Below are 23,278 nucleotides of genomic sequence, written 5' to 3'. Positions count from 1 at the left end.
TGCAGATCTTTTGCAGTTCCTTTCAAAATCTGAACGTGGTTGTAGAGGTCCCCTTAATGTTGAGCTCACTGAGACTTCAGATTCCACTTCACAGCCAGCATATTCCACTTGGAGTTCTTGGCCAGGAGGATGCAGAAGGCCAATAGTCCCAGCATATTTAGCGCCAACCTCACCGAAATCCAGGACCGAGTCTGAAAGAGTGGGATTGTAGCTGGAGTGTCGGACTTTCTTTCCCGGGGTAAAGGCACGAAACCGAAAAGCATCCAGAATGACTCCAGGGAAGGGGGAGCGTCTGTGAAGGAGTCTGGTGTGATTTTGGCACGTTGATAGTGAACCCTAAAGATGACAGGTGGTTCGCCGTAGTCTGTAGGTGGTAAATGACTGAGGTGAGCCCGCCTTCAACAGACAGTCGTCAAGGTAGGGGAAGACTACCACCCATGACCTCCGAAGGTGAGCTTCCACCACTGACATCACTTTGAGAACTCACTGGGCACTGGTGAGACCAAAGAGGAGCTTAGCAAACGGAAAATGTTCCTGGCCCACTACGAACCGCAGGTAGGGCCGATGGTCCTGTAGGACGAGTATATGGAATAATGCCTCCTGCAGGTCTGTCACCATCCAGTCCCCAGGGTCGAAGGCAGATATCCCTGAGAAAAATGTGTAGGACCCACCTGCCTGATGTAATGGCCAGCAAACCTGACACAAACTATTGAATCCTGCCTCCCACCATGTGGATGTGCTGTGTTAAGGGCATGCTAAAGGGGTTTGGTAGGTGGGACTGTGGTGTGGGAGGGTTGGGGGAGCAGTGGACTGCCCGTTGGCCTTGACCGCGAGGGCGGTGGTCATCACAGTCTCAACCACAAAACCGCTGGGTGCCTTGTGGAGGTTGGATTGGCTGGCGGTATGAGGCATCCCTGCCAAAGCAGCGAAGGAGGTAGAGCTAATGCAGCTGGTGAGGTGAAGCAGATAAGGCCATAAGCCCAAGGAGCGTTCAGTGTCCCTGCACTCCTTGACCTGCTAGACAGTGTAATCTGCTTTGTGCACAAACAGGCGAGTCCTGTCAAATGGCATGTTCTTGAGGAAAGACTGGATATTGGCTGAAAAATATGGGGAACCACAGCCAAGCATGGCAACACTGGTGCCAATGGCTCACCCGATGGATTCAGTGTGTCCAAGCCACAATTAATTGGGAATTTGCCTGTATCATTTCCGCCCTTTATAGCCATGGCCAGGCCAAGTTAGAGAGCTTCTCCCTAGTGGGTGGGTATCTTTTTAAACAATAGGAATAATTGTTCCCTTCCCCTCACCAGGAGGCATAGAGAGACAATTAACAATATATGTAAGTGGATTCCCTCTCTTCTCTTTTGTTTATTGCATTGGATGTGGAGGGATCCCACTCAAAAAACTTTTGGCCGCCCCAACAGACCTCAAACAGCAAACACAAAGAAATCAATTAAAAAGTATGTGAGAACAGTCGGCAAAATGTAAAGGGTGGGCAGAATATTTTTTAATGAGAGGTAGCAACTCGAGTGGTGAATGGGACAACAGAGGGGGAGAATTTTCACTTTACATTTCGCAGTGCTATGATGGGGTGACAGGCACTCCGAGTATAAGGGTGGAGTACAGCTCTGAATCGGTGGTACAGATTTAAAATAAGGGAGGGTGGAAGAGTATTAAGTGCACTATAACTGTGCTTGTGGGTGCCGCCCACACGAAGCAGGTTCGGAACAGGGCCTTGCTACGCGCGGTGAAAGGGGGAGCCTACTGCCGTATGAGAGCTCTGCGGCCAACCCCCTGCTCACATTCGAAGGCCCTGGATTGCAGGGGTTGGCTGCACTTTGCAATCTGTAACGTCTGCACGAAGATTTACATTTATTATTGCACCTGATTCATTAAAAGTATTGCATTTGGTGGGCAAGTTTAGTTTGCATGTCTGCTGAGCGATTCATGGATTGTGGTCCTAATCATGACTTGAAGATTTCAATGGTTTAATTTGTAACCATAACTGCACTTTAATTGTGCATTGTGGTTTTTATGTAAATATACATATATAGGAACAATATTTGTAATCACTAGCTTTAATTACCAGGAACAAAATTCTGACACTGAAGTTACAGCAATGACTTGACATTGATGTGGAGTTATATTTATTGTGCCATACTCTGCGCAAGTCTTAACTGGTCACTCGCCTTATTAGAGAGACAAGTCCCCAAAGGTAGTTAACATGATTATCAGCTTTAGTGCACACCAGTACCCAAGAAGGATACTGCCAGGTACCCACCGATTTCCCAAGGACCACAAAAAAAGTCTCACAACCATAAACTCTCCTTTGAAAGGCAAATTAATAAACTCAGATCTTGCAACATTCCACTCGGGCTAGCAGAAACACTTCACCATTTCCAGCACCCAGACCGTATGCCTCATTCATCAGTGCCATCATCGTCCTTCCTCAAAAGATTATGAAAAACTCTTGCTATGCCAATTGCCAAAAAGACTAATCAGGATGGGGAAGCGAAAATTATTTATTTAGACATTCACTCTTACCAATGAGGCCTCCTGGAGCAGCATATTGCAGATCATTATGCTCAGCAAAAAGGGAGACAATTTTGGAGAAAATTGGCTTGCACATGAGTTTTCCCTCACTGTCCTTAGAAACGATGCCAGGCCGAACCTCCAACTCTTGACCAACCTAAAGCAAGAGGAACTGTTAGTAGAGCACTCATTTAAACTAAAAAATAAATTTGTTGATTTTTTAAAAAAGATTTTGAAAAAGACAGTTTGCATTTTTAACTCTGTTTTACAGATGTCCTGTCACGTACTATATCAAGGGTGCGTAGTCCTTTACAAGAATCATCTACTCTCAATTAAGGGCATCTTCTGACTTCTCAGCAAAGTTAAAGTTTTTAGTTTTTTAAAATGTTCATTTCAAGCCCGAAAGCAATATCATAGAACAAATTAATGTTATTTAGAAGTGTGAGGTATAAAAATTAAAAATATGTAAGTATGAAGTCATTACCCTATCCTTGCAACTAAGAGCAACAGCTGAACCAATCCTAATATTACACTTTCCGTATAAATTCACAATTTCTGGGACCGATGAGGCAGTGCTCCTATTTTCAAAGAATGGTGGGCAGAGCATTTAAAAAACACATACAAGCAGGTAAAGGAACGCACGCAGGATCGGGGTGTCTTAAAGTGCAAGGCTTGTAACTGAACCAATCTGTAGAGCTGCAGATCTACACACTGTGCATAGATCGCCATCTGGTGTTGGGCCCGGATGTTTGCAGTTGTTTTTCCTCTTGGAAAGTCTTTGGAAGTCACGAGGTATGTGACTCCTACTTTGGATCGTATTCCGCATGGGCTTCGGCTCGATCCTCAGATTGTTTTTCGCCAGCAGGGAAATGATGGAGCGTAGTAATAAGCAGTGAAGATGCCCATGTGTGCTGTATCTAAATAAGATAAACTGGAACAGATAAAGGTAGCCGGGGAGGCGGGTGGGCGTGTGTAGATCTGCAGCTCTACATGCCAAGAACAGATGCATACTGGTAAGTAGCATTTGCCGTTCGAGGCATATGAGCTGCAGATTACACACTGTGCATAGATTATATAGCAGTACTCGCTCCTAGCCGCGACCACCAGTATCTGTTGCAGTGGTTTGAAACAATGTTTTGAGTACAGCCTGGCCCACACTAGCTTGTTGCTTAGTTTGCACATCTAGACAATAGTGTTTAGTGAAAGTGTGCGGTGTAGACCATGTAGCTGCTCTGCAGATGTCATCTAAGGGAATGTTTCCTAAAAATGCCGTGATAGCCCCTATCTTACGTCTAGAGTGGGCTTTAGTGGGAACAGTGAGCATACGTTTGGCTTTGTGGTAGCAAATCTGTATGCATTTGACAATCAACCTAGCTATCCCAGATTTGGAGATGGGGTTGCCTTTGTGTGGTGGTAAGAAAGATACGAACAGTTGTTTGGTCTTACAAAAGGGTTGTGTTCTCTCGATGTAGTAGAGTAAGGCTCGTTTGACATCTAGTGTGTGGAGAGCTCTTTCTGCAATGGTGTGTGGCTGCGAGAAGAATACAGGGAGTTCCACAGATTGGTTTAGATGAAAAGGGGAAATGACTTTAGGGAGGAATTTTGGATTAGTGCGGAGAACAACTTTGTTATGATGCATTTGCAGAAAAGGTTCTTAAATGAGGAGTTCTTGTATCTCACTGACCCTTCTGAGGGAAGTAATGGCTACCAGAAAAGCAGTTTTCCATTTTAGGAATTGAAGTTCACATTTGTGTAGAGGTTCAAAGGGAGGCCCCATTAGTCTGGTGAGAACGATGTTTAGGTTCCACACAGGTGAGGGTGGCGTTCTGGGGGGAATTATTCTTTTGAGGCCTTCTATGAAGGCTTTTATGGCAGGTACTCTAAAGAGTGATAGATGTTGCCTGTTTTGTAGATAGGCTGCTATGGCCGCAAGGTGCAGTCTAATAGACGTGTAGGCTAGGTTGCATCTTTGTAGGTGTAGTAAATAGCCTATGATGTGTTGAATGGACAGATCTAGGGGATTGAAGTTATTGTTGTGACAATAGACCACAAAACTTTTCCACTTGGCTGCGTAGCAAGCTCTAGTGGTAGGTCGTCTAGCTTCTCTAATCACGTTCATACAGTCAGGGGGAAGATTTAGATAAACAAATTCTAGGATTTCAGGAGCCAGATCGCATGGTTGAGCTGAGCTGGGTCCGGGTGCCTGATCTCTCCATGGTTCTGGGTTAAGAGGCGTGGAGAGAGGTGTAACTTTTGGTGCGGTACTACAGACAGTTCCAGCAGTGTGGTGTACCACGGTTGTCTGGCCCAAGTTGGAGCTATTAGGATGAGAGTGAGGGAGTGTTGTTGTAGTTTGCGCACCACTAATGGAATGAGTGGGAGAGACAGAAAAGCGTACGCAAATCTGCCCGACCAGTTCATCCATATCACCTTGCCCTTGAACGATGGGTGTGGATACCTGGCGGCGAAGCTTGGGCTTTTGGCATTTTCGTGGGTGGCGAAGAGGTCTATCTGTGGATGCCCCCACATCTGAAAGTACGGGTGAAGAACTTGTGGATGGAGTTCCCACTCGTGGATCTGTTGTGTTTGTCTGCTCAGCAGATCGGCCATAGTGTTTTGGACTCCTGGGACATGTTGGGCTAGGAGAAAGATTTTTTGGGGAATGGCCTGTAGGAAGGTGGATATCTGACTATGGTTACCCCCAACTTTTTGCCTAGTGTCTAGCTGGTTTTTCGACTTAGTTGGCCTGAGATCCTGCCATTCAGGGTCTCAGGCTGTCTGCTCTCTCTGTAAAATGGACTCCATGTACCCTAGGTACATAACCAATTGGTAAGGATCACCTTATTGGACCCTGTACAGTGTACCCTAGGTACCCAGGGCATAGGTGTACCCTAGGCCTCCCAGGGGCTGCAGCATGTATTATGCCACCCCTGGTCTGGCCTTCCAATCAGACAACTGGCTGATCACTCAGCTGGGGCAAGGTCGTGTAATCACCCCTTGCTTAGATATAGTATGCCTATATCTACCCTTATATATAGACACATGTGTACCTATCAGTCACTCCTATGGCAGGCCTTAACAATCCTGGAGGCAGAGTGCTTGGTAACATGTGAGATGGTGCTCTAGCATGAGCTGAGCCTGTCTGCAGCTTTCGGAACCATGTCCTTATAGCTGTTCTATGATATAGCCTACCATATACTCTTAAAGTGCCTTATAATCTTAAACGGTTATGGTAACTATGGTTTGGCTTTATCAAAACATGTCGTGTAAGGTGTCTAACACTTTGGAATAATACCCCCATACCATTTCTGGTGATGAGGATATTATTCCTCCCTTCTAGAGGGAGAGACATGTTAAAATCCTACTTTGCTGTTTAACACTAACCAAAGCCTCAGCATCACAAAATGGATGCTGCTGCCACAGACACAAGTCTGACCTCCTGCAGCTGGGAGTGATCCCAGCCAGGGAGGCCTGGACAATAGGTTTCCTGCTTGGGGAGGTGCTAGCACCTCCCCAGACAGCCTTTAGTGTATTGGGGCAGGGTGGGCTGAAAGGAATGAGACATGCCTGGGGCACACAAGGTGTTCCTTGCATAGTCCAGTTCAAACCGGCGCTGGGGCACTCCAGCCCCAGCTCTGGCGCGAAACTGGACAAAGGGAAGTGGGTGTAACCACCCCCTCCCAGGTCCCACCCATAAGGCGTGACCTAGCAGGTATCCCAGCCCCCCAGATTAGTATAAGAGTGGGAGTTGGGCCTCAAGACTTTAGATTATCCTGAACCTGCAAAACTGAACAGAAACTCTGGACCTTCAACATTCGACGAAAGAAGAAGACTGAAGAATCTCCCTTGTAGCCAAGGAGTGGCTACCCTGTGCAAACAGGCACCATCAAGAGACTACCCTTTGCTTTGCCCACGTTCTACGAGGAACCGACTGCAGAGCCTGACCAGAGCCTTGACTCCCAGACTTCTCCGACCCTGATCCACATCTGCAGCAGAGCTGAGATCCATGGAGGCGACGAGCGACGTGGGACCGGCTACCTGGAAAAAGTGGCTAGTAACTTAAAGCGCAGCTTCTGAGGTACCCTCGAAGTTGTGCACCGGGGATTGAGAAGCCCCAACCCCAAGCACCATCTGCACCGAAGATCAGCCCCCCACACTCCACGAGTCCTGCGTGGGGCCCTTCAGCATTTTCCTGCTTGCCGCGTCTGTCCGGTTGCTTGCCCGCTGGCTAGTGGCCTTTGTGACTACGCACCCTGAAATCTTCTGCGCTGGTTTGGCTCCTCCAGACTGGCTCCCGCTTCTCTGCAAAGAAGAAGCACCCCAGACCTTCCTGGTCTGCACCAGAAGCAAGTCCTTCGTTCTTCGTGGGTTCCGCTTGCCAAGGCTTGGTGAGTCCTAGTCCAACTTCGACGCCGCCGACAGCAAGAGCCTTCGTGGGACAGCTCGCCTCCTGGTCCTGGTCGTCCTCGACGCTTCCTGGTCCTCCTCGCTGCAGCGACAAGCTTCACCTTCACCTGCAATCTTCACGACATCGCCTGGTTCCTTCCTGGTTCCACGTGGTCACTGGCTAGTGACCTTGACTCTGTCCCTTCTGCTTGCAGGTTTCCTCTCTTCTTGATCCCAGCCTTGGGATCCACCGGACACTCTTCACTGACTGCCTGTCAGCATCTTTCTTCAGGCATCCATAGGAGTCGACGACGAAAACGACGCATCTTCACCCCTATGCACCCGCAGCCTGTGGGCTAGGTAACTTGGGTACTCCGGTGCTCATCAGGATAGTGACTATCCTAGTGTCTAGTTTTCAAGTCTCAACTTCCTAGCTACTCGGAAGTGTCCTAAATCTACCGTTTTCTAAACTGTACTATTGCTATTGACTTTTACGCATTACGCGTGAGTGTTTCCACTCTGCACACGAATCCCGTGGGCCTCCCACTTCCTAACTAACGCTAGTGTAGTGTAGCCCCAGCGATTCCCTAGGCCTAGGCCTATTCTATTTCCGTGACAGTGGTTCTTATACCACTTACTTAGTATATGGTTTGCGTGGCCCCTAGGGCCTAACTATTACTTACCTGTGTGACTTACTGTATGCATTAATAAGACTGTGTTGTACTTACCTCTAATCTCATAAAGAGTGCTGAGGGTTTGCTTAGAATAAATACACTTTATTTTATATATATATCTGTTGTGGTGTCCTTTCATTTGGTATTCAAGGGATTATATATGGTATCACAGCTGGCTTCACATGCCATTCAGAGTTTAGCCTAAGACTGCTCTTGTCCATGCTACCACTAGGATAGCTGGTCTATAAGGTTGACTTTACAACCAATCACCATAAGGGTATTTGGACTGATATAAGGTGTACACTATAACTAGTGACATCATACATCAGGCCAACTTCTCACATGGCCCATCTCCATATGCTCTGTGCTAGCTGAGAGAGCTGCAGAGAGTGTGTGCCACCTTGTTTTTGTATATAGCACATGGCTGTCATGTTGTCCGTGAGGACTAGGACGGCCTTGCCTGAGACGTGTTTGAAAGGCCTTTAGGGCTAAGAATATGGCTAGTAACTCCAGATGGTTGATGTGGAATAACTTTTGTTGAGGTGTCCACCTGCCCTGCATGGTGTGATGTAGTAGGTGAGCTCCCCAACTGGAGAGCGATGTGTCCGCTGTCTGTACTATCTGAGGAACCAGTTCCAGGAACGGTCGCCCTTTGGAAAGGTTTTTGGTGGTCCACCACTGCAGAGAGCGATGGGCACGACCGTCCACCAACACCAGATCTGTCAATTGACCCTGGGCCTGGTTCCATTGGCGCGCTAAGCACTCTTGGAGAGGATGCATCTGGAGTCTTGCGTGAGGTACTATGAATATGCAAGAGGCCATCATTCCTATAAGTTGCATGAACACTCGAGCTGGAAAAGAGTGTTTCGGTTGAAATTTGGCGCACAGAGCCTGAATGCTTGCTATCCTGGCAGGACTGGGATAGGCTAGCGCTTTTGAGGTGTCTATGGTGGCACCAAGGTATTGTTTTACGTGGGACGGTTACAGATTGTGTGGTTTACTGTGAAGCCCAGTTCGTGAAGTAGTTGGATAGTGGCGTGCATGTGTTGTACACATTGGTTGTATGAGCTGGCTTTTATGAGTCAGTCGTCTAGGTATGGTAAGACATGGATGTGTGGTCTTCGCAGGTGTGCTGCCACTACCTCTAGGCACTTGGTAAACACCCGTGGTGCTGTGGTGACTCCGAATGGGAGTACTTTGAATTGATAGTGTTGACCGTCCACTACAAATCTGAGAAACTTCCTGTGAGCTTTGTGAACGGGAATGTGGAAATAGGCGTCCTTGAGGTCTAGGGTGGCAAGGAAGTCGTTCTGGGAGAGTAGAGGGAAGTACCTGCTGTAGTGTGACCATGTGGAAATGGTCTGAGTGTGTGTAGTGGTTTAGGGGTCTGAGGTCCAGGATGGGCCTTAGAGTGTCGTCCCTTTTTGGTATGAGAAAATATAGGGAGTACACTCCCATATTTTGTTGGTGGGCAGGAACTGGTTCTATTGCACTCTTTTGTAGGAGGGAGACTACCTCCTGCTTTAGAAGTGACAAATGTTCCTGTGACATTTGGCGCTGTTTGGGTGGAATGTTTGGGGGGGGGGTAGATGTTAGTTCGAGGCAGTAGCTTGACCGAATTATGTGTGTCACCCATCTGTCTGAGGTGATGGTAGTCCAGACAGGAAGAACATTTTGGAGTCTGCCCCGACCGGAGTGGGATGGTCTGGGGGGAGTGGAGGGAAGTCATTGGGCAGGAGGCAGAGCGGGAGGTGTTAGTTTTGCCTCTGCCTTTATTGTTGTTACCCCTGTAGCCGCCTCTCTGGTAACACCTAGTGAAGGTGAATTGGGTAGGGGCCTTATAGGAAGTGAAGGCACTGTCGGAGGAGTAGCCTCTGGAGTTGCTTCTAAAGGAAGAGCGGCGAAAGGAGCGCCTGGGAGCTTGCGACTGCAGGGCTCCCATAGATTTTGCCGTGTTGGTGTCCTTTTTCATTTTTTCAAGGGCAACGTAGACGTTGGGGCCAAACAGATGTTGCTCATCAAAGGGGTGGCTGAGGATGGAACTCTCCACCTCTGGTTTGAAGCCTGAAATTTGTAGCCAGGCATGCCTACGCAGGAGGACGCTGGTGTTAATTGCTCTAGAGGCGGTGTCAGCTACATCGAGGGCGCAACTAAGGGAGGTGTTGGTGATGATTTTACCCTCCTGGATTAGCTCGTTGGCCCTATTCTTGTATTTGTCAGGGAGGTGTTGCATTATGGCTTCCAGTTCATCATAATGTGCCCGGTCATATCTTGCTAAAAGCGCTTGGGTGTTTGCAATGCGCCATATGTTGGCAGCCTGGGATGCAGTTCGCTTGCCAGAGGCGTCCAGGAGTTAGGACTCCTTATCGGGTGGTGGAGCCTCACCTGATGCCTGGGAGTTTGAACGCTTCCTCGCATTGGAGACTACTAGGGAGTCTAGTGGTGCGGGGCCTCTGATGTAGGTGGGGTCTGTAGGGGCGGCCTTATACTTTTTCTCAATGCGAGGGTTGATGACCCTGGCCCTGACCGGGTCTTTAAAGACCTCCGGCGCGTGCTTAATATCCCCTTTAAGCATGGGCAGAATGGAAGTGGCCCTCTGTGTAGTGTCAAAAGTATCTAGGAGGAAGTCCTCCTCCACGGGGTCTGTATGGAGATCAACTCTGTGGTAGTGTGTAGCCCTATGGAGCAGTTGGTTAAACCCTATTGTGTCTTCAGGGGGGGACGGTCTTGAAGGGTAAAGGTCGTCCTGCGGGACGTTAGGGACGTCTGGGATGTTGTAGTCGTCCCATGGGTCTGGGGAGCCTGTAGGAGTGGGGTCCCCTGTGGGCTGGTCATGCGGCCCGTCCCCTGTACCGTCGTAGACGTCGTCATCATCCTCATCAGGAGAGGATGTGGGAGAATGATGAGGTGGCGGAGGAGGAGGAGGTGGAGGAGGGGGTGAAGGCAGTCAAGTCTCTTCTCTTTGGAGGTGGAGGAGGGGCAGGCTTGTCCAGCGGTCTCTTTTTGATGCTGAGCATCAAATGTCCAGTTTTAGGGTCCTTCACAAGTGTTTTTTGTAATGGATCAGGCCGAAATAGTTCATCTGTGGGGGGCCGATCCTTCGGAGCCGTAGGTTTCTTAGGCTTCGACTCGGCATCGGTTCGTTGTTGTTGAACCGTGGGGCTTCGAAATGTCTGTTTCCTCGGTTCCGAGATGACTTTCGGCTTCGAGGTGTGGGTTTCGAGGGCCTTTGGTTTTTTGCTCGGCTCCGGTGATGGTGTCGGTACCGAGGAGCTAGTGCCAGTCTTCGGCGCCGAGTGCTTCGGTGTGGAGTTCGGCGCGGAGGAGGCGGCCATCTTCTTTTTAGGAGCTGGTGCCGAGGAGTGTTTCTCTGCACTGACGGCAGGCTGGCTCAAGCCCGAACCACCGGAAGGCTTGATGGGCTTCTTAACCGGGCCCGAAAGCGAGGTATGGGAAGCAGTGTCTTTGGTCGTGCCTAGGCCCGACGGCAAAAGCGTGACCGAAGCCTTTTTTGATGTCGTCGAGGGTGGGGGTCGATGTTAGTACTCACGCCCCTCTGTGCCGGAGTGATGTCCTCGACATCGGAGTCGTCAGCTTCGGAGGCTCTGACGAGGCCCTCTTCGGTGTGATGCTCTTTCGGAACATCGACACCTTCTCCGAAGAGGTCGTCGGGGATGGAAGTCGATGAGTGAGCCATTGTTCTCCTCGCTCGTCGGTCCCGAATAGGCTTCTTCGAATGGAAGGATTTGCAAGCCGGACAGTCTCTTGCCTCGTGTTCTGGGGAGAGGCAGAGGTTGCACACCTCATGTAGATCGGTGTGGGAAAACTTCGACCCATATCGAGGACACTTTTTGAATGGCGTCCTTTCCATCAGCCAGGACAGGAGGCCAGGTAGGCCCGAAGGCCTTCGTCGACGACCGGAATAGAAGACTTCGAATGATGAGTCGCGTCGAGTGTGGAGATCGCGATCGAAACAATACCTTGGAAAGGATTGCGCGCCGATCAGAAGAACTGAAAACGGTTCGGAACCAGAGCGTGAAGAACACATCAGAGCCCAATGGCGGAAAAAAACAATCTGAGGATGGAGCCGAAGCCCATGCGCAATATGATCCAAAGGAGGAGTCATACCTCGTGACTTCCAAAGACTTTCCAAGAGGAAAAACAACGGCAAACATCTGGGCCAAACACCAGATGGCGATCTATGCACAGTGTGTAATCTGCAGCTCATATGCCTCGAACACATGTATATGCAGTCTATTTATGAATTGGTTTCGTATTTCTTTGTCGTCTTGTCTATTTCTTCTTTAATTGTTTTGGTGCTGTTTAAATGTTTTACACTTTTTCCTTTGCGTAAGCCTTGCTGCTCAGTGCCACAGCTACCCAGGGTTGACCTGAAGGTTTGACAAACAAAATCGAAGGGTCCTAGAGGTGTTGATAAGTGTATACACAGTGAGGTTGCACAACCATTCCATTTGTTACAAGAGATCAATGCGGCTGACCAAGGTTCAATTTCAAAGTAAAAAAAGTCCTTTATCTGTGCACGCCCGTCCGGAGCCTGCCGCACTTCTGCTCCACTGAGAATCAGACAAGATCGTGAGGACGGTGCACCAGAAACTTAGTCAAGGGAGAACCTCAAGTTCATTCAAAGTATCCTTTATTCTATAAATTAATTTTTAAAATTTCCACCACAGCCAATGCGTTTCGTTCCATAGGAACTTCGTCAGGGCTCAAAAAAGATGTATCACGAGGGCTCAAAACTGTCCTATGCCCATAGACACAAGATCATAAATACCTCCATAAATATCCGGAGGTTTAATCCCAAAAAGAGTAGTCCTTCCAAGTTAGTGTTGGGCGAAGAGTAGGCCAGTGTAGTGGCCTGCCATCCTTTTCGATGGAGACGCGCTCTTCGGTATCTTATTCAAAAAAATGAACAGCATAGGACAGTTTTGAGCCCTCGTGATACATCTTTATTGAGCCCTGATGAAGTTCCTATGGAACGAAATGCGTTGGCTGTGGTGGAAATTTTAAAAGTTAATTTATAGAATAAAGGATACTTTGAATGAACTTGAGGTTCTCCCTTGACTTCATTTCTGGTGCACCGTCCTCACCCTCATGCACAACCACTCCATATAATACACCCAATTTCCTCACACCAAACAGCACTAAGGATAAGTTACTTACCTGTAATCCTAGTTCTCTTCCAGGGGTATCCTCATCAAAGTCATAAGCACGGAATATTCCCGCCCACGTGCAGGGACCCCGGCAATAATAAAATTATATATGAAAAACACATATATATACAGCTCTGTATATGTATAAACATATATTATTTTTTCCAAGCAAATGCAGCCCCCATAGTAGGCTAGACAATGTAGATATAAATATCCAATAAACACACCATAGGTATAATAATACACCCAAATCGCTTTCTTTTTTTTTTCTTTAATGAGGTAAAACTCATGAGAAAGAAAAGAAAAACACTGTGTAAAACACAGATCCATAAAACATTGTTAGCCTGCAGGCTGCATTGCAATACAATACCATAGAGACTGAAAAGCCTTGTACAGGTAAACACTGGCACCGTGCCTTTAACCCCTTCGACGCTCATGACGGAACGGTTCCGTCATGAGCGTCGGTTGAGCTGTGCTCATGACGGAACCGTTCCGTCATGACCACGCCCGCGCAGGTAACGGTCAGCACAGCGGGGGAATCCGCCCCGCATGGAAGGGGTTAAGGCAGCCCTGATTCCAATATCCCATCATGCCTCAGGGGTGACAGTTGGGTCAGTTGTTCTTTGCGGGACCGTAGTCCTAACCACAAAGATATACTTCTTCCATATATAATAATACAGTCCTCTCATTTGCCTGGGGAGGCGGGTGGGTTGCTTATGACTTTGATGAGGATACCCCTGGAAGAGAACTAGGATTACAGGTAAGTAACTTATTCTTCTCTTCCAGGGGATCCTCATCAATAGTCATAAGCACTGAATAGAATAGCAAGCCCATCTTCCACCGCAGGCAAATGAGAACTGCACTATACATTGAAGATAACAACCGAAATAATCAGTTGTTGAACAGATTCCTCAAGGAGGCTTGCCCTACTTGAGTGTCTGCTCTGGTGTCCGAGTCCAGACAATAATGTCTTGTGAATGTATGGACAGATCTCCAAGTAGCTGCTTTACAGATCTCGGAGAGTGGGGCATTATTGAGAAACGCAGCAGTAGCCGCTTTCCCTCGTGTGGAATGTGCCTTAGGTAGAGGCCACAACGGTTTCTGAGCTAATTGGTAAGCTAATTTAATGCTTGACACAATCCACCTGGCAATAGAACGTTTAGATGCTGCAAAACCTGTACGGACAGCACCATAGTTCACAAACAGTTGGTCAGACTTTCTGACAGCCTTAGTTCTATCTAAGTAAAATTTGAGAACTCGTTTAACATCCAAAGAATGCAACGCCCTCTCAGCTGGCGAGGAGGGATTGGGAAAGAAAGTTGGTAGTGAGATAGACTGATTCACATGAAAAACGGACACCACCTTAGGTAAAAATGAAGGGTGAGTTCTCATCACCACCCTATTAAGGTGAAAAACTGTATAGGGTTCTTTTGAGCAGAGGGCCTGTATTTCAATCACCCTACGAGCTGAGGTGATAGCTACCAAGAAGGCTGCTTTCCACGTAAGGTGCTGTAATGTAGCCTTATGTATGGGTTCGAAAGGTGGACTCATAAGCTTTGAAAGAACCAGATTCAGCTCCCAAAAAGGCGAGGGAGGCCTCACTGGGGGTAAACCTTCTTGAGTCCCTGCAAAAAATCTTTTACCACTTGAATCTTAAAGAATGATTGTTGAGATGGAGAGCGCCTATAGGCCGTAATGGCCGCCAGGTGCACTTTGATGGAGGAGAATTTTAACCCCACCCTGGCTAAGTGAAGCAGATAGGGTAATATCACGTCTTCTTGACATTTAGTAGGATTATGATGATTTTGAATACACCAAAAATAAAATCTCTTCCACTTACAGAAGTAGGAGTGTCTCGTAGAAGGCCTCCTAGCTTCCTTCAATATGGTCATACATTCCTGGGGAAGGTTTAAATGGCCATACTGGAGGACTTCAGGAGCCATGCTGTGAAGTTCAGCGAGGGAAGGTTGGGATGGTAAATCCTCCCCTGCATCTTGGTTAGCAAGTCCGGCCTGCACGGCAGATGCTTGTGCGGCCGGATCATTAGGTGAGGGAGATCTGGGTACCACCACTGCCACGGCCAGTCCGGTGCTACTAGTATCATCTTGGTGGTCGAGTGTTGCAGCTTGGTCACCACTTTCGGGATTAGCGGGAGCGGAGGAAAGGCGTACACAAATGTCATTGACTAGTCGATCAAAAGGGCATTCCCCAGAGACCCTGGTCGATAGTACCTTGAGGCGAAGCCTCGGCATTTTGTGTTGTGTTCGTCCGCGAAGAGGTCTACCAGCGGACGGCCCCACTCCTCGAAAATGTCCTCTAGCACTTCGTCGTTGAGGTCCCAGTCCTCTGGGTCTTGAAAATGTCGACTGAGTGAGTCCGCTTGAACGTTGAGCTCGCCTGGCAGGTGCACCGCCGTTATGGAAATGTTCCTTGCCAGGATGCAGTGCCACAGGGATTGAGCCTCCAGCGAGAGCGTCCTGGAATGAGTACCTCCCTGCCTGTCGTGGTGGTATTGTCCGTTTGTACTAGAATGAAACTCGTCCTGATTGAGGGCAGGAACGCTCTGAGGGCTAGGTGGACTGCACTGAGCTCCAGCATGTTGATGTGATACAGCTGTTCGCTGCTGGACCAAAGCCCCCGAGTCTGCAGGGATCCCAAGTGCGCACCCCAACCCTGCAGCGAGGCATCGGTGATCAACGTCTGTGATGGGGGTTCTTGATGAAAAGGAATCCCCACCTGAAGATTGAGTGGTTTTAACCACCACTTGATCGACTGCCTGGCCGCTGATGAAAGACAGACTTTTTCCTCCCACAGGGAATTCTTTTGGTTCCATTTGTCCTCCAGATCTTGTTGGAGAAGGCGCATCCGCAATCTGGCGTTGGGCACTAGGAATATGCAAGATGCCATGGCCCCTAGCAGAGATGATATCTGCCGCGCTGTAGACAGACTGTTGGCTATAATCTGCCTGCCTTTTTGGGCAAGGGATAACCGTCTCTCCTCCGAAGGAAACACTTTTCCTGCTGCGGAGTCTATAATTGCTCCTAGGTAGTGAATCCTCTGCGTTGGTGTGAAGGTGGATTTCTTGTAGTTCACCCTGAGTCCCAATCGGTGGCACAAATTCAGGCAGCGTGTCAGCTGTGAGTTTACACTCTGAGGCGATGGACCTTTGAGTAACCAATCGTCTAGATAGGGATAGACGAAGACTCCTGCGCGCCTCACTGCAGCCGCTACTACCGCCATGCATTTTGTAAGCACTCGAGGAGCTGATTTCAGGCCAAATGGTAGAACCTTGAATTGGTAGTGAGGTCCCCACTACGAATCTTAGAAACTTCGGATGACTCTGGAAGATGGGAACATGAAAGTACGCGTCTTGCAGGTCCAGCAAGCACATCCAATCTCCTCGACGGAGATGTGGATATATTTGGTGAAGCGCAAGCATGCAAAACTTTTCCCATCTGATATGCTTGTTGAGTGTTCGTAAGTCCAAGATGGGCCGGAACTCTGCTTTTGTATTTCTTTTTTGAATTAGAAAGTATCTGGAGTAGACTCCTTTCCCTCTCTGCGCCCTGGGAACTCTTTCTATTGCTGATTTGAGCAGAAGGGTCGCCACTTCTTCTCTTAGCATCTTGAGTTGATGAGAAGAATGTACAGGGTGGATCGAGGGAGGGGGACTCCGGAAACGAAGCGAGTATCCATGTCGCAGTATATTTAGAACGCACTTGTCTTTGGTGATGGATTGCTGTGAGAAAGTGCCATCTTTCTTGCATGGTATGCCCCCACTTTTTGCTAAATTGCTGAATGTACTTCGATTGAGTGTACCCTGGGTTCCTGCCAATCAGGTGCCCAGGGCCTATGTTCCTTCCTTAAACCACACAAACTCCAAATTGGCAAACCCTAGCCACATGTCAGCCCCTAGTAAATGGTACCCTAGGTACCCAGGGCCTTGTGACCAGGGAAGGCCTCTAAGGGCTGCAGCACTCATTGTGCCACCCTCAGAGGCCCTGTACCCTTACACACACACACTGCCCTTGCAGGCTGAGTGTCTGGGTGCAGGACAAAACAAAGAGTCGACATGGCACACATCACTGTGTTAAGTAAAGGACAAAAGGAAGTGGGAAAACCCACTGAGTACCTCGCACTGTTCACTGTGCGGGACAAAACCCTTAGATGTGTGTAGTCAGAATATAGGTTTCAAACACATATATCATTAATTGTAAACCTCTGGTCTAGTGTTAACTAACAGACAATTTAAACCTTAAATATAAAGAAAGACCAACCCATCTCTCTCCTTTCCTTTTCTAGTGCCAGGAGCCTGGACTCTAGATCTATTCTTTTGGCCAGCCTCACAAGGCCAAGTAGTTTTTTGTTTGTTCAGTTATCCACTGTTGGTCTATTGCATCCTGGAGGATATTAGACAAAATGTTTTCCAATTGTGTGGTAGGATCTCGAGGAAGTTTCATGTAGGTGTTAGGACCCTGTCATATACGACGTGAATATGCGACTCATTATACCTTTGGCTTTCTAGAATTTACGAGCACGGCCTGACCAGGTTGTTCACTTACAATATCTTTTCCACGGGACTGCGCTACATCGACCAATTTATCCCGAACTGTCCCTCTGCCAGTCTCATCGAGACCGCAGGTAACCATTCATTTTGAGGTGGGTTCACTTGGGTCACTTTTTTCAAGAAGGATTTTGCCACGTTACACCACTGTTTTCTTTTATAGAATTCCGAGAACTTACGCCCGAGCCCATCACTGGTTCACTATTTTTAACTTGTGCCATCCGACAGTATGGATACAATAGGTGAGCCTACCATTCATATTTTTCCTCATCACGCCCCGATTTCCTTAGATCACTATATGGCCACACTGAGGTGTCTATGCCGCCCTTTTTTATCGGTTCACCAACTTCTATCACTTCATTCCGGTATTGTTACTGGTTGGTTATCATTGATCACCGTCCCCCGTTCACGAAAATACAGCCGTTATTTAAACGCACACGCTGACTTTCCGTTGACACGATCGGTTCACCTTTGGTCAACCCCTCCTATCACGAGACTTGATAAACATTACGGCTTTATTCACTGCACTTGCTAACTCGACTATGATACGCTTGGTGCACAAGGATTACCAATCTACTAGCCTCTTCCAATCTCTGGAATCTTTTCACGGTGAATCTTGAACAGACTATTAATTTGGTTCACATCATCCATTTCTCAAATACACTTACTTATTAACATCAACATCGCACAGCATGTATTGTCCAAGTAAACGCACTCCAACCCATGTACCATCAGATAGACTTGTGTTAGGAAATTGATTACTTTGTGTTTAGAAATATACTACTGTTTGTGTTTTCATTCTAGATTGCCCCTGACGAAGGGATACTTCAAATCCCGAAATGCATTGGGCTTCACCGTTTATGAAGATAAAAGCAATTCGCTTGATTTGTTTTTTCCTTAATGAGAAATTGTATAATGCATACAAGATGTTTCTGTTTACTGCACAAAGTATTGTGAAACCAACAATATACACATGATAATGATATTTCTTTGGTCTTTCTTTATATTTAAGGTTTAAATTGTCTGTTAGTTAACACTAGACCAGAGGTTTATAATTAATGATATATGTGTTTGAAACCTATATTCTGACTACACACATCTAAGGGTTTTGTCCCGCACAGTGAACAGTGCGAGGTACTCAGTGGGTTTTCCCACTTCCTTTTGTCCTTTACTTATCACACATCCGTAGTGACTTCGGATGTTGTACCTCAGCACCCTCCAAAAGAACTTCTGATTAAACAGCCTCAATCTCCAACCAAACCACTTGTATAAACGAGAGTGCTCCTTACTACCTTCTACACATCACTGTGTACCATGCCCATCACCTACACTGCCAAGGCATATGTCAGCCACCCCTCTAGCTGGGTGCATTACGCCTATGGTGTGGGCACAGGAGCAGGAGCCCTGTGCCCCTACAGTACCCGGGTCCATTCCTGGGCACTGTAAGTGCAGTGCTGTCATTTAAGAATACATGGTGCTGAGAGCTTGTCAAACACGAGCTCCACAGCACCATATTGGCAACACTGAAGCCTGGGAAGTTTGGTATCAAACTTCTCAGCACATTGAACCCACACTGATGCCAGTGTAGGATTTAATGTACTAAGCACCCCAGAGGGCATCTTAGAAGATGCCCCCTTACAGCTAACTTACAATCCACGTCTGCTCTGAGGCTGCCCAGGCTGCCACACAGCAGACACGTTGCTGGACCCCTGGGTGGGAGAGCCCCTGCTCTCCCGGGCCTGCAACAATGCACATCCTGGGTGAGGTGAGAAATCTCCTCCCCCAGGATGAGCAAAGGGAAGCTTCAAAGGCATGCCGCCAGTTGGAGTTTCCCCAGGCCACTGCAACCCCCCACTCTGGCGGGAAGCTTGGCCGGAAACCCCATACAAGGACAGGGGATGTGCCAGCCTGCCCACCCCACCCCTCAGGTGGGGGAGGCGAGGTGAAGCACATCTCCGGGCTCTCGCCATCTTGAAGATGGGAGGCCCTACCCTATCAGGATTAGGCTACTGCCCCCCTCCCACAGGAGAGAGGCAGGATAGGGGGTGTACCCACCCCAGGACAAGGACCCATTGGTCCCTGGCCTTCACCTACCTGTAAAGCCCCTAAATATAGTATATAGGGGCCCCCTGAACCTTCCTTCCTTAGATTCCAGATAGAAAACGACAAGAAGAGCAAGAAGAACAAAGACCTGCCCTGCAGCTGCTAAAAAGAGAAGAAGACACCAACTGCTTTGGCCCCAGCCCTACCGGCCTGTCGACTCTCGAACCTGCACCAGCGCGGCATCCCACGTGGCCAGCAACCTCACCAACCCCGGAGGACCTGGCTACCTTTTAGCTCTAAGCCCCTGGGACTCCCACGAGTAGAGGCTCTACTCAAGAAACCTATTTGCTATCCCTGGCACCAGCCCGGGACCGCGGACCCAACACACTCTGCACCAGCCAAGCCTGGCCAGTGCCGGAGTGGACAAAGACCCAGAGGACGACCCCACGGCGACTGTGACCCAGAGTCCGGCACCCAAGGACCCCCCTCGACATCCCGGAAGAAGCCTGCAGCCTCAGAACCAAGTACCATCCCAGCCGCGATCAACCAGAGGGTAAGATTCCCGACGTCAAAAGGCACCCCTGCACCCGGCGCCCTGCGACCCCCTGTGCCCAATCCCGGGGTACCCACCTAACCTACAACTCCCCAACTTACCTCTCGAAGTGGTGGTGGCACCTGAAACATCCTCGTCCCCGAGCCTGCAGCCTCTTTCCAAACCGGAACATTCCCATTGATTTCCATTGAGCGCCCTAAGGCTCAAAAGCACCCTGCACCCAGCCGCCCGAGTGGCCCTGGCAGTGCCCTCTCTACACTAACCTACTTCCCCACTTGCCCTGAGTAAGTGACCAGGAGCCCAGCTCCCACAGCCGCGTGGCTTGCCAGACAGCAGCCACCAACCAAGGCCCCCCTATCCCTCATAGGATAACATTGGGCCCAACTCTCTCTGCACCCGGCCGTCCTGAAACCGCTGAGGGTGAACCAACTGTACCTACCTGACACTGGGGGACCCCTGAGTCCATGCCCGGAATTTCAACACTACCAGTCGAGTACTTACCCTTAAACCGCTAACTTCATTTTCCTCATAGGGTAACATTGACTGGCTTTTTCTTCAAAAATCTTCTAAGTGTGAACATTTCAAAACTGCAAAAATTCACCAAAAATCAGCCAAGTGACAAAAACGAATTTACTCACCTGCTCCTAGGTGAGCTCCCAGTGCTGGATCTTGGTGCCCAGCCCTGACCCTGAAAAGTGTTCACAACTATACTTACCTCTAACTCATTTTTCTCCCATAGGAAACCATTGTCTGCTTTTCTGTGAAATTTCTTCTAAGTGTCTACTTTTGCAAATTTGAAATATTCTTTTAAAATCGTACCATTTCTGCAAACGAAATTACTTACCTGCTTTTGATAAGGACCCCAGTCCTGGGTCTAGGCACCCAGTCCTGGATTACTAAAGTAACGATAAAGTACTCTACCTGCAATTTGAATTTCTTGCCATAGAGATCCATTGAATGTTTTCTGTGAAATATTTTCTAAGTGCTAACTTTTGAAATAGCTAAATATTATTTAAAAATCATTACAGTTATTAAGTCGACTTTCATCACTTGATTCTGAATACTGACCCCAGGCTGGTTCTAGGAGCCAGACCTGGAATTCCAAAAGTAATCTGAAAAGTAATTTATTACAAATAACCTGAATTTACCATTGAGCTCAATGCATTGTTATGTTTAGGAAATAGGATTGTTTATTGCAACCAACTGTGACTGTTTACACAAATTTATTGCTTAAAACAAAAGGATTTATATTCAACCTCTCATTCTGAGAAAGTATATTTTTACCCCCTTTGTGGTTCTAAAAATAAAACAAGCATATATTTTATATATACAAATCATTGGCCTAGAGTTCAGTTATTGAGTGCGTGAAACCATTTGCTGACTGAGTGTGTACAATAAATGCTTTACACTGTCCTCTGGTACTGCCTTACTGCTCGACCAAGCTACCACTTTTGAGAGTAAGGTCATACCTAACTTTGACCTCTATCAGCCTCTGGGGGACTGTGGACTCTGTACACCCTGTACCTATTAGGGAACAGTATATACAGAGCCACTTTCTCACAATTGCCACTCTCGAAGAGGTTGTGCAATACTTCCTCCCACCGGAGCGGTGGACGGCATTGGAGGAAGCGATCGCTCATTGCTTTCCTTGAGCCTTGTTTCCGCCGCTGGACTCGCGGTTATTTCCACGTCCCCTAGATGATCTGCGGGACTGAAATTGCTGCTTTTTCTGCCCTTGCTGGTCTTGATTTTTCTGCCAGTGAAGCTCTTAACCCTCTGTTGGTTGCTTCGCCTGTCGGTTCCCCTACGACGACGGAATTCTTTTCGTTTCTCTAGCCCCACGGCTTTCATGGTCTCGAGTTCTGATTTCATGCGAGCCATCTCGTCATCCGTATGTGAACCGAAAAGCGAGCTCCCAGAGAAAGGCAGATTCAAAATTCTTGCTTGTGCTTCAGGCTTCAGAGCCGTTAGCCTTAGCCAAGATGATCTTCTGGCGGAAATCCCATGAGCATAAGAGTGCGCTGCCAGCGTTGCTCCATCCGCTGCTGCACTTATCACCTGATTTGAGACTAGACTGCCCTCTTGCAATATCTCCTCAAAGTACTTTCTATCTTCAGGAGGAACTTTTTCTATAAATCTTTGAAGAGAGTCCCAGAGTGATCTGTCGTAGCGCCCCAGAAGCGCTGAGGCACTGGCCACTTTTATGCTGGAGGCCGCCGACCCACATATTCTTCTCCCCCAAGAGTCTTGTGTCTTACTTTCCTTATCCGGCGGCACTGTGGATGACAAAGCCACTGAGTGAGTTTTTCTGGCTGCAGCAGTGATCACAGAGTCCGGTGGAGGGTCCGCCTTGAGAAAAAGAGGATCCTCCGGGCTGTAAGATATTTTTTTAGTATTCGTGCCGGAGCTGATTTGATAATTGCCGGCGTGAGGAAGATATCCATGACTGGTTTAAGCAACCCAGGGTCCAGAGGCAACATTGGACGAGACGCCGCTCGTTCGTGAAGGGTCTCAAAGATGACAGAGGAAGTGGTTTCCTGAACAGGCATTGGAATGTTCAATTTTGCCGCTCCTCTGCACAAAACATCTTGGAAGGTGCTAATGTCATCCACTGGCGAAACTCTAGATGGTGGTGTATCTGAGAGTGTGGGTGAATAATCTCTTCTGGACAACTGGTTTGACGAAGAGGATGTAGGAGACCTACGTCGTCTTCTCTCCGATCCCACCGACTCTCTCCTGCGAGAGGTGGACCTGGATCGTCTCCTGGGCGAACGTGAGCGCGTTGATATTCTCTTCCTCGAGAATGGGAACTTGCTGGTCTTAACGGTTGAGCCAGATTCCTCAATCTTGCTAAGGAAATAGTAACCGCCTGAGCCATAGAAGTTTCCTGAGGCAGTACTCTGGTGGGGCTGTGACTCAGAGTATGAACCTCCTCCTGTCTTAATGATCTCATCGGCGTTCTCACTTGAGGGCTCTTTTCTACTGGAAGAACTGGAGAGAAACTCCTCACCTCTGGCGATCCGGATCTTGAAATAGACAAATGAGATCCTGAGCCTTCTGAGGCTGAAGGTGAAATTGAAATAGGTCGAGATGAACCATGTTCCGATGTGGTATAAATCAGTCTATGTGGAGATTTGCGTCTCGACACTGGTTTGAACGTCAATCGAATGTGTGACGTTTCGTGGTACTCCTCCGCGGAGGACCGTCTCGACGGTGATACGCCTATCACCGGAGATCTGGACTTTGACGCCGAGTGGATAACCGGCGATGTGTCCTGCCTCGACGTCGAGAGCATGGTCGTCGACGGAGGACTTGCCCTTGACGGAGGTCTAGAACCCAACGGGGAACTTCGCCT

General features: G+C 48.3%; 1 protein-coding gene and 1 pseudogene across 1 annotated transcript in view; both read right to left on the bottom strand.

Annotated features, from left to right (window-relative positions):
• EIF2S3 (eukaryotic translation initiation factor 2 subunit gamma) overlaps positions 1–23,278 on the bottom strand; it is a 301,191-nt gene that overhangs the window by 126,730 nt on the left and 151,183 nt on the right. Inside the window, exon 9 of the mRNA XM_085622414.1 lies at positions 2,545–2,689. Within this exon, the coding sequence (XP_085478540.1) occupies positions 2,545–2,689 (145 nt within the window). The remainder of the gene's footprint in view (positions 1–2,544; positions 2,690–23,278) is intronic.
• On the bottom strand, positions 2,724–21,804 carry LOC146805214 (uncharacterized; annotated as a pseudogene).

Source organism: Triturus cristatus, chromosome 8, assembly GCF_964204655.1.
Source record: "Triturus cristatus chromosome 8, aTriCri1.1, whole genome shotgun sequence".
Taxonomy (NCBI): Eukaryota; Metazoa; Chordata; class Amphibia; order Caudata; family Salamandridae; genus Triturus; species Triturus cristatus.
This window is presented reverse-complemented; position numbering and strand designations above follow the sequence as displayed.